Below are 11,994 nucleotides of genomic sequence, written 5' to 3'. Positions count from 1 at the left end.
AAGGAAGATCCTCCAAATCTCTACTATGACTAGGTCAAACTCTTTCCTTCTAGACTTCTTTCAAAATTTTGAGTAGAATAGGAACATGTAGGGATAAATTAAATTGCATGGCTAGAATTACTCTGTAGAACCTAACAGCATGATGTACATGGAGTTCTAGACACTCATGTAGATGTAGCATTTATCAGAAGAACAAAAATGCATAAGTAGAAATATCTTCTAGAATATAGGAGCATGGCAAATATATCTCAAAGATATTCATGTAGAAGGAGCATACCTAGAATAAGACCTCAGATATGATGGAAGAAAACTTAATCATGACAAGAATCTTAGAAGACCTAAATCATCAAAGGTAGGAAACATTTGCAAGGCGAGGATCATTAAGATCCTATGATGGAATCTTCAAGAGAAGGTTCATGAACTAAGGAAAATGTCTCATTGTGAATCCCACTCATGGGATTCAAGAAAAGGGATGATATGCAGGCAGGCTAAGATGAAGCAAGAAGGGATACACCAAAGAATGATCAAGGAGGATCAAGATGAGGTATGTATGCATCAAAGTTTAAGGCATGTCATCATTTATATATTATTGAGTCATGGGTATAGTTCTATAACATGATCAAGCATGAAACGATCTCTTTCACCAACAACATGCTCGAAGGCATGTGCCATGATGGAATGAAGGTCGACAAAAGAACATGCTCACATAAGGAGCATAAGATTGTTGACTAAGAAGCAAGAAGAAATGTTGACAAGTCCAGAAAGCAAAGGATGAAGGAATGCTTCCACAAGAAGCATTAGGTGGTTGACCAATCTATCTGAGAAGAAGCAAATGAAGAAAGAGATCAAGCATGTGAAGAACACCATGATCACCAAGAATCACTATCTGACAAAATGCCTTGAAAGATATCTCTCGAAAGAAGGCAAGATTACTCTGATGAAGGAAGAAAAGACCCTTGACACCTATGAAGACCTTGGAGATATAAAAGGTGAAGATAATTGATTCTACTTTATGAATATGTCGTGATAAAGAAGCAATCCAACAAAAGGAAAAACAATGTTGAAACAATATCAGGATGAAGTCATGATGGGCTACCAAGTCAAAGTATATAACCTAGCAAGTATGATGGAGCATCCATGAGGAGAGCATTCTGAAACATGGACAAGATGACAAAGAAGTAACCAAGATGACTAGAAGAACCTGGTAGTCATTTTCCACGAAGCAATGACATGATTAACCAAGAAGGAAAGTGATGGATGGATGGTGCCCTACCGAGAAGAAGTTCAATCGAAGACTTCATGGCATCAAGAAAGGAAGGAGATCATGCAGCTGAAGGACCCACGAAAAGGAAGTTGTTGATGAAGGAAAGAGTCCCTAGTTAAGAGGGAGCTCTAATAAGTCCCTGATCAAGAGGGAGTTTTGAATCACCCCTGATTACAAAGGACTGACTATTGTGTTTTCCATGTCATGGGTCATGCAAGACTAACAACCGTAAGTCTAGATGAAGGCCATGAATGGAAATGTAGACACAAGATAGACACAACATTATTGTCTTCATTTGGGAAGAAAGAATGGGAGGATTAGGTAATCATATGGCATCTGATACTCTTTGAGGATGTGTAGGGCATCCAAGACAAGAGTAGGCAAGAGGACCGATATTCTTTGAGGGTTGGGAACCCAAGATAAGAATAGTCCTAGAAGGTCATACTCGAGAACGCCTGGGTAGGTATGTACCTTGAGAGACAATGATGAAGGTGTCTATAAATCATTGGTCTCACCAGCATTGTGGCTCATGGCCTCGTAAAGAGATGGAGTTGTTAGTCAAGGCCTTGCACTATGACAATGCTGATGAATATGATGCTATAACAGATGGATTGCTAATCCAGTTTCTCTTATGCAAATTCTTCAAGATCGAAAATTGCCACAAACACCTTGTAATGTTGTATGAATACCTCCCTAGTTAAGAGGGAGCGTTGGAGAAAATGTAACTAGGTTCGGTCTTCATAAATGTAATTTTGATATTTGTACTTATTCAAGAAAAGAGAAATTATTTTTGTATTATTTGTCAATGAGTTTCTTGCTCATTGAAAATAGGTTAAGCACATTTCGAAGTGCTTCTAGAGAGTCAAAGTCAAAATGTGATTATGAAAAGACCCTCTGAGGGCATGTTACATCATGTAAGTCATCATACAAGGTAAAGGAAATAACTCCAAGCATGGTCAAATCCTCTCCTAGCACCAAAGAAGTCTACAAGCAGCAAAAACGATGAATAAAGGTTGAAATATAATGCAACTACAAGTCGCCTTTAGGGACAGTCATTTTGGCCTCAAGGAGGGACAAACCTCTATAAATAGAGGTTGTCCACTCCCCATTTGGACACACACATATCTCTGAAATCCGTAAGCAAGGAGGACAAAGTAAGATGAAGAAAAGGTGAGAAAGAGGGCTACAAGGGCAGCAAGGAAAGAAGGTGAAACAACAAAGAAGAAAACACCGTCTTTAGGGCATACACACAGTCACACGTGCAAAGAAGTAAGGGATGCCTGCGGCTACAACTACAGTAAGGTGCAGGTCATTATATCTCACAATTTTCGGGTACAAATTAGGCCTACAAGGCCTCTCTCATCAGTGAGAAAAGGAGGAAGAGCCAACGAGAATAGAAGGATTGTTCTAGGGTTCTTGTTGTCCACACGTGCGAGGATTTCATAGGTAAGTTGTTACAGATTGACAGCAATTTAAAGGCAACACTTTGAAGGGTATCATTTGGATGTAGAGAAAGGTCTACAAGGTCTCCAAGATAAGAAAAGAAGGACCTCCTTATAGCGAAGAAGAGGAGCCCTAATATTCTAGGGTTTACTAACCTAGAAGACAAAAGTACTGGAAGACAAAGTGTCGGAAGAAGAGCCAGAAGATGTGCCGGAAGTGACAATGCAGAAAGAGGAAGGATTTGACTCATGCTTGGAGGACATCCTAGTCAAGGGTCTAGGGTTTAGCAGTTGTTCAAATAAGAAGCTTCAATAAGAGAAAACTTACAAAGGGTTTCCCTCTCAAGAGTGGAGAGGGTTTGTCCCTAGCAGAGAGCCAAATTTGTGTTCTTGTTATTTTGTTTTGGTAGCAGTTTGATGAAGCACACACATATGCACTAATAAGAAGAAGAAGAAGTATAAGCTAACTAAGAAAAAGTAAAAGACTTCACAAATTGTTATGAAGTCTCAGAGAATCATCACAACACTACTTTGCCCTAGATTCTCTCACATGGGGTACTTCTTGGAGCGGTGAGCAACCATAGGGTGAGTGGTCCAGCTTTCCCCTAGTGGTTTTTTGTGTACAGGGTGAGTGGTTCATCCTTCCCCTGTGATACCCCTTGGCGACATGTAGGCAGGACAAGTGGTTCATCCTTCTCCTACTGAGACATCCTACCCATGCAGTATGGGACTCAAGGGAAGTACCTCTCATCTAGCCAATGAGTAGGGAAATGAGGATAGGGACCATAGTACTACCAATGGACACATCGTGTACTACTGTACTCCTTATGCTAGGATGACCAATATTGATCTGGGATCAACGGGAACTAACTTCGGGTCAGTAAGAGTGGTATGAGACACTCTCTTTTGATTGAAACCGACTTCGGGTCAGTAAGAGTGGTATGAGACACTCTCTTTTGATTGGAACTGACTTCGGGTCAGTAAGAGTGGTATGAGACACTCTCTTTTGATTGGGACTAACTTCGGGTCAGTAGAGAATGGTATGATACATTCTTGATCACTTCTTCTTCTTCATAGTTCAATAGAGCAATGCAGAGAAGTGCATTGATGGCAGAGATAGTACAGATTGGTAGAGTTCGGTGGAGTTCTCCCTAGTTGAGAGGGAGTGTTAAAATTGGAAACTAGGGCCAAACTCCACATGGGTCATCTTATTTATGACAGCTGATATTTTTCTTAGATTCCTCTCTCCGAGAAGTGTAGGATTGATCTAGAGATCATTTCATTATGACATGTACAAATGAAGCTATGAATTTATTTTGATTATGGACAAATTGTCAAGGTCGGCCAGCGAACTTATGTAGGCTCAGAAGCCTAACAGTCACATCTATTCATCCTCAACGTTTGCTATAAATACATGATGCCTCATCCTCATTTGGACACACTCATCTTCACACCTCTCTCTCTCCTCATCTGATTGGGTACGCATTTCTAGGTAGCATCTCTCTCCACATGTGCGAAGGAAAGAAGGGCAACCTCTGTTTTGGGCATTGACCAGCGTTGACCGAATTTCAGGGACAGTTTGACCAAGCGTTGACCAACAGCATTGGCCTGCTTGACTGCATTTTTGTGTGGAATTTCTATTTGGGCAGGCTGCATTTTTGGGCACAGAAATCAAGGCAATCTGTGAACTGTTTGACCAGCATTGATTGTGGTTAGGGTTGACCACAAGTTGATTGTTTGACCAAACTTTGATTGGGTTGAATTTCACTGTTTTGAGCGCTGATTCATCTTGTTGTTTGGAGGTCGAAGTTGACTAAAGTTGACCGAATTGTTGAGGGTCAAATCTGCCTTGTTGACCAGTGTTGACTTTTCTAGTTAGGGCTTTTTTGGTGTTGTTATAAATTGTCAAAATTTGTAAATTGTACTATCTCTCTCTGCTGAACTATTGAATACTCAGAAGAATTGATCAAGTGTTTCCCCACATTGGGGTTTGTCCCTGCCTGGTGCCACATCTTGTGTCCTCTTGTCTTGGCTTGTCTTCTATTGTTTATGTTTATGTTCTATCTGCATTTTACTGTCATGTTGATATGATTGTTATATTGGATATTGATATTGGGCTAACAAAGAAATTGAAGGAAAATTGCTCTAAAGCATAGAACATCATTGTTGTCTAAAATTAACACTAGAACTCCCAAAGTTATAGTACTTTGAGACTTCTTGTCTAGTCTCTCCTTGAAGCCCAAGGAGAGCAATGGCATAATCTAATGGACAGTAGAGGAAGACAAAGGGGTGTACGACCTTAGGTTGTGTAGGTTGGGGGATGCAGGATTGTAGTTAGGTCCTAGGGAGGTTGTTGGAGTTGGTAATCCACCTAGTACTTATTTGGTATAGTTTGAATGATCATAGTTGGCTCTAGGCGGGCCTTTCTCTGTGTGGAGTTATAGACCCCACTCAAGGGTGACCCACCACTGAAAGATTTAGAGAAGTGTGGTCTATGGCTAGGTAGAACATTTGATGTCTGCAACCAATCAATAGATAATTACAAAAATTAGTGGTTCTTGTATCTCGTGTGCTATTTAATTGGTGTAATTATCTTGTTAATTATTGTTGTTAATTCTCGGGAGAGGAGGGCAGTGTTTCACCCCAAAAAATTATTGAAGAACAATATGCATGGCAACTAGTTCTTTCCAACAATTTAGCAAAGGCACATGCTCTTCTGCAAGGTGTTATCCTAGCTTGTGCATTGCATCCAAGCATCTTCTTGTTCTAGGTGACTCATTTATTGTCCTAAAACACATGCAATTTGGAACATAGACCAAAGATCTCAGATTACAAGCCATTCGTAGTAGAATTAGAACTTTGGTTGAAAAATGAACTGTGAGATTGAATGGTTCCACGTGCAATGGCACAACAAGGAATTGGCTAACTCCCAATCCAATTTGGCTACCCAATTAGGAGAAAAAGATTGTTTTTAATTAATGGGCAACTTAACCAACCAATTCTCTGATTCTGAGGGTCCAAATCCTTTTGTATTTGGTAAATCACTGTATGAAGGGGTATTTTGGGTGGTTTTGAAATTGTAAATCATGAATAGCAAGTTATTGCAGTTCCTTGGCACTATATGGATTACCTACTTATGAACCTATTGGCATGCATTTGCTACAGTATTTTATAAATTCACCCGGTTTTGTAAACCAAAAAAAAATATTGCTGATAATTTATGAACAAGTTACACTTAATTTCTGTGCCAAGTTAATTCACCAGCTTTTGTAAACCAAAAAAAAAAAAAATATTGCAGTTAATTTATGAACAAGTTGCACTTAATTTCTGTGTGCCTAAGTCATCTTCATGCTAATGCATATTGTTAGACTTGGACATTTATATCATTTGTAGGGTATGGTTACCTACAACATTTCTGTTTTTGCAGTTGGCATACAGTCCACTTGACTGATAGTCGATGGGTGATCGATTGGGCAATGGATTCTCATGTCTAGTCGATAGGTTGGTTACTAAGTAACCGGATTCGTTATATAGGGGCCACGTGTCCGAATCTTGCAAATCAGACACGATTCGCTGGGGATTCGAATCCCAAAAGGGGACACATCGTGTCCTAACGGGATTCGTACGAATCCCATACGAATCCCGTTAGGGCACAACATGTCCCAATTCTGCAGGACATATATCTTCACTCTGCAAGCCATTCTTGAAGATGCAAAATGAAATAAATGGGAAATTTACTATTGCTTTGTACCATATTGTAAGGTTTTGACATAGTTCCTACACAAATATTTTGAAGGTTCAAAGTCCTGGTCATTTGTTACAAACCTACTAGATAAACATACTTGCAGAAAGGATGTGCACAAATGTATTTGAAAGAAGCAAGTAATAATGCAACCTGCAAGTGAATTAGAAAAGCTCACAAATCAATGAGAGATGACAAGGATGGATGAGATACAACAAGCTATCAAGAGAGAAATGCAAGAGGAGATCACAATTAGGATCTGCTTTAATGAAACTGCAAATGTGAAAAGTGCTTGTATCTAATTTAACCAAATACCATTTGTCAATCAGGATTCAAATAATAAAACGGTGATAGCGATACTTCCCTGTTGCCTATGTGTGCTTTATTAGGATTTCTCTTTTACTTCCAAGATTATCAAGTAGAACAAGAGAAGTCTTCAAGATTTCTTAAGCACAATCAATAGGATAAGCTAATCATGTAATGAAATGCAAGAGAGAAGAAATGTGCAATTCAACTAGTGAAGAAATGAGAGAGGGACAAATAGTAATCCAACAAGGCTATCTTCAAGAATCAATGCAATCTGCTGTCCAATATATTTTCAACATGACACAATAATTCATGAGAAAACCAATGAAGGACTAATGAATGCACCAGACTTTAAGATATACCAATGTTAGTCCACTGTCAACAAGAGATCAGACTGCTGCAGTTTATTGCCAAGTATATAACAGTCAATTAAATGATGAGATCAGCCTTAATGATGACTTAATGAGAAAACTACAGCTGTCAGTGTCTTTATCTTACTATCTTGTAGTTGTAAGTTGTCTTTCATTTATGAATCATGATTTATGTAACCACTAACATGTATTTGAATTTTGTATGTACTATGCATGCTATAGATGAAGATCTATGTTTGAAATCAATGAATTTGTATCATTAATTAGAATTTGTGTAAGAAATACATTTTTTAATATATATATATATATATAATAAAATAACATATAACGAATCCTACGTGTCCTGTTCCAGGGGGTCAACGTGTCCGAATCCGACACTCGAATCCCCGTATCCTACGAATCCTGAATCCCCGTGTCAGGTGACTTAAGTTGGTTAACTTCATCGATCATTGGGTTAAGTCGACCTTCGGAGACAGTGGACGAAAAGCTTAATATCATAATGCAGAGAGTTAGATAACGATGTTTTTCGAGGTGCCCAATGCTCCCAATGGTGGACAGGGAGTGCTGGCGACACTACAATTTACATGGTACCACATTTCAAGGGAGGCTATAAGATTAAACCATTGCTTAATACAGAAAAGATCAGTTGTAGAAGTGTAGTGCATGATGTAGGAATGATGTGTACGAGCTAAAAAGTGCTCTGAGCCACCATGCTCGACATAGAAAGTGGCTGATGAAACACTGTTAAAAGGCAAGGTAATCAATTCCCTTGTGAAAAATAAAATTCCAGTTACAAGTAATGCCCTGGGTTACCATCTTAGTCAATATAGTAAGTTCTTTGCCTGTCCTTTTACATCATTTACAGTACTTGAATTCATATGTATTTAAAAGAATGTGGATTATATGTTCTTCTGCAGTAAGAGTCAAGTTTCCAGACATACAGTTTTTTAATTTCATATTCAAATACAACCTCCCCAATGTATGGCCTCATCCCCAAAAACAGAATGATCAATCCCACTCTGATGTGGAGAATTTTCTTGGATGGCTAAATAATGCCCAAGCTCCTAATACTTCAAGCAACAATAGTATAAGATATTTGTAGTGGAGTTCAGAACTTGTATGGCATGCTAGTGCATGAAGAAATCAAGATATTTTCCATCTGATGATTATTCAATGTTGAATTGAATTTATGGACCACTATAGCACAGTCACCTATTGAACCCAGTGACTATATTCCCCCCCCCCCTGATTTGACTCAAACATCATTGACAGAGCTTTTGGACTTCATGTTATGCAGCATGCCTTTCAATATGGTATCAATCCAAGCATTCCTCTCAATTCCCAACTAATGTTTGGTAGCCTAGTGGCTGTTTGTCATTGTTGGATTGTATGGTCCTTGATGCTCTGGATGGAATCCATGGAAACAATCGTTCAATCTCCTTCCCTATACCTGTAGGCAAAGGAGATTTATCACCAATCCCATATTTTGCTCGATGGACTGCTTCTTTCATGTCTGCCACAGTAACAGCTTCTTTTCCTACAAAAGAATCAACAGGATTTTCATTAGTTAAATATTGCATCGATACCTTAAACTGGGGATACAAATGAAGTAATGAGAAAGATTAATATCATGTAAAACAGCATTTTTGTTGCTACATATTGGCTAAATTTTAGCAGAAAATCACAAAGACAGTGAACCAGATTTAGATTTTGAGGCAGACCAGATTACCTAAGAATCTAAGTCAATAGCAAAGAGACATACCACACTGAAAAGCTTCAAAAATTGCATGACAAATACTAAAATATGTAGTATCAACCTGCTGCAATGTCATCATTCTTAAGAGTTCCCTTACATTGCTGAGAATAGATTATACAACCTAGTAATATAGGAAAGATGTTTGTATGACAAACCACAGTCAATGTCCTCAATTTGTAACTTGGCTGCAGATCTAGAAGCTCTCTTTAAGATTTTACTTTACGATCTTTTGTGCCTTGCAAGTCATAGAAACTGCATCATCTCCCTGATGGAGGTATGTAAGTCCAGATGGTTTACAGCTTTAATATAAGGTAGATGCAAAGATCCAACCCGTGTTGACATACTTGGAATGTAAAACCGGATCTTGAAATTATTGAAAGTTGCCTTGTTACCAGAAATGCATATGAAAAAAGGCAGCTTTTGCTTGCTTGTGTTGATGTGCATATTCGTTTATCTTTTTCTGCCATTGTTTGTCAGTGATTATTAAACATGAAAAGGCAGCATGTTATAAATTATAATTGCTTTTAGTCTTCTAAGTTAAGTTTCAGATTTCAAACTTTACCCCAATAAACCTGTTTAAACAATTTATTTTTCTTCTCTATGAATTTGCATATGGTGTGCTTTCATGAGTTGAACATGTTGCATTGTTTCCTTTGTTTTGTATTTGGCATATGTCAGTATTAAAAGCCAGTTAAGATGTCCCATTTCCATCTTCAACTTCTTAGATATCAGTGGCCTCCTTGATCAGGTGATCTGCATGGGAGCTTATGTTAGTCTACAAGTATCAAAAAGTAGTCAATTTAGAACCAAGACCTCTTTTCTGTTGGAAACCCATTTTCTTGTCATACCTTGAAAACCCAGCTAAAGAGCCTCTCTAAAGAAAAGCTAGTTAAACAATTGCATATGGATTTTTGAGGACCAAGATTTTGTTTTACAGCAGCAAGGCTCAGCACTCAAGCATAGCTACACACTTACTAGGAACCCCCATCCTCTCTATATTCCCTGGGAAGTTCGCAGTGGCAGTGTACATGCCCATGCAATGTATGGTCCTCATTATCTGGGCATGATCCAAATCATCTTCTTGTCTGATGAAGAAAAGTCAAAACTCATTAGTTTACCTTTGCATGCCCCAAGAAGAGGGTGCACTCAGCTCAAACATAGCTCAACACTTATTTGGTTCCCACATTCTCTCCACTTCTTTGGAAGTCCATATAGATCGTGAACATAGAAATGTATAGTCCTAGTAAATCAGGGCATGGTCTAAATCATTTTCTCTTTTGAGATGCTGGAGGGAAAAAACTCTACTACTTCATTTATGTGTGCCTCAAGGAAAATGCAGGCTCGACTTGTACTTTGCAGTATTATGTTATAGTTTTGGAGGCTGTCCCTGTATTTTTCCAAATCTTATGATATATTTTTCCTGACAGGTCCACAAGGATTACTTTTATGACTACCTTACTAGGATTATCATTTGAAACCCTGTAAGATAACAACCTTGAACATCGTTTTGCATGAGCAGCTGCTTTGCCTATTACTTCTACAACCATCTTTCCACACAAGAAGGTGGAAATATTTTACACTCCTCTATTGGCTAAACTACCTCCAACATTTTAGAATACCCAATTAAGCAGATAATCATCTAATGTCCTAATGTGGTGTTGAATGACTTCATATTTTTGTATAATAGGTCTCTCTAGTTTATTGATCAAATCTATTTCGCACACTTCCTTCACCTGATGTGGAAGGAAGGTGAATTCCCCATTACGCAAGAACTTATTTTTTGTAATAGTTCAATATATTTTATATTATGCTCATCTTCTCTTCAGTATTGAGGATTCGGATTCACACTCCTTTTTTAATCAAAATAACTTCATACCTGGCCATCAACTATATAGACCCTACATCATTAGTGTACAATACAAGTTTACTTATGGGCATTCTTCCTGGGGACTTGTTTCTTAAGGACTGGAATATTTAAGACCTGTTTTATATGCTCTTAACTAAGATGACGTGTTCAGATTCAAAAAAAGATTCTAGATTGTTGGCCTTCATGTTTTTATCATTCACCTTTCGTTGTTAAACCTCTAACTATTTCTTCTACAATTTCTAATTCATTAACATTTTCAATGGGTGTATATTTCCATGAATCTCAAATTCTTCTCCTTGGATCATCATTGGTTGTACCTCACACTCGTGAATACATAGATTTCACCCTCATCAAAATATTGGTTGTCATAATTATCACTGTAATGTAATTTCTGTTGGTTTTTGTACCATTGGATGGTGTTCTAGTCTCAAACTTTGTGGAGAGGCTAAAACACATGAGATCTCCACAACCCAGAAATCGTTTTTGGAAATTCCACCTAGAGACAGCTCAATTAAATTAATTGATCGATAATTAAAATTTGTCTAAGTTAAGTAAATCGATTAATTAATGGGAATTAATTGAGAAAGGTGATAATTCTCTATAAACTCACATGGATCGACTTAGAAATAATCTCAGCCATCGATAAGGACTTAATCGTGATCGTTGTGTTGGAAAATCAAAGTAATTATATTAGGGTTTGATTCTCCTTTCTTGATAATTACTTGTGAGTGTGTTGGCTTCTTTTACTTCTTTATTATCTTATCTTTCATCAAGCAATTACCATATTGTGTGTGTATGAAGATCACAAAACAAGAGACACAAGATATAGGCACATGCTAAGGCAAAACCCCCTTCGAGGGGAAAACCAAGTCAAGATAATTCTTCCTTTCAATAGTATTCTTTGAGACTCTTCACCCTAGACCAAGACCAGACTTTCCCTCCACACCAATTCAGTGTCCCAAATCTTTGACCCCTTCCAGCAACTTCGACTAGGCAGCAGCTTCCGGCAACAGCGAAACTTAGGGGACTTCGATCTCCCAATCTAGACCATGACACACAGAGAGACACACCAAAATTTCAATTTTTCCTTTCTCCTTAGACTTCCCCAAACTCGCATTCATTTCGGCTTCCCAGCAACAGACTTTGCACCTTTTCCTAGCGACAAGAGAACTTCGCTCTTTTTCCTAGCGACAAGAGATATCGAACTTGTGTGAGAGAATGATGATCCAAATGAATTTGATGAGCT

The 11,994-nt window shown here is 38.2% G+C and overlaps 1 protein-coding gene across 2 annotated transcripts in view; it reads right to left on the bottom strand.

Annotated features, from left to right (window-relative positions):
* Window positions 1–8,004: 8,004 nt before the first annotated feature.
* Window positions 8,005–11,994, bottom strand: part of LOC149223082 (putative inactive ATP-dependent zinc metalloprotease FTSHI 3, chloroplastic) — a 108,117-nt gene continuing 104,127 nt past the window's right edge. For both annotated transcript variants that reach the window (XM_089385746.1, XM_089385747.1), the window contains exon 5: window positions 8,005–8,662. In XM_089385746.1, coding sequence (XP_089241872.1) covers window positions 8,460–8,662 — 203 coding nt within the window. In that variant the 3' untranslated portion in view covers window positions 8,005–8,459. The remainder of the gene's footprint in view (window positions 8,663–11,994) is intronic.

The sequence above is a fragment of the Pinus tabuliformis genome, chromosome Q (assembly GCF_031772625.1).
Source record: "Pinus tabuliformis cultivar Carrire ecotype Pingquan chromosome Q, CPIR1, whole genome shotgun sequence".
Classification (NCBI taxonomy): domain Eukaryota; kingdom Viridiplantae; phylum Streptophyta; class Pinopsida; order Pinales; family Pinaceae; genus Pinus; species Pinus tabuliformis.
This window is presented reverse-complemented; position numbering and strand designations above follow the sequence as displayed.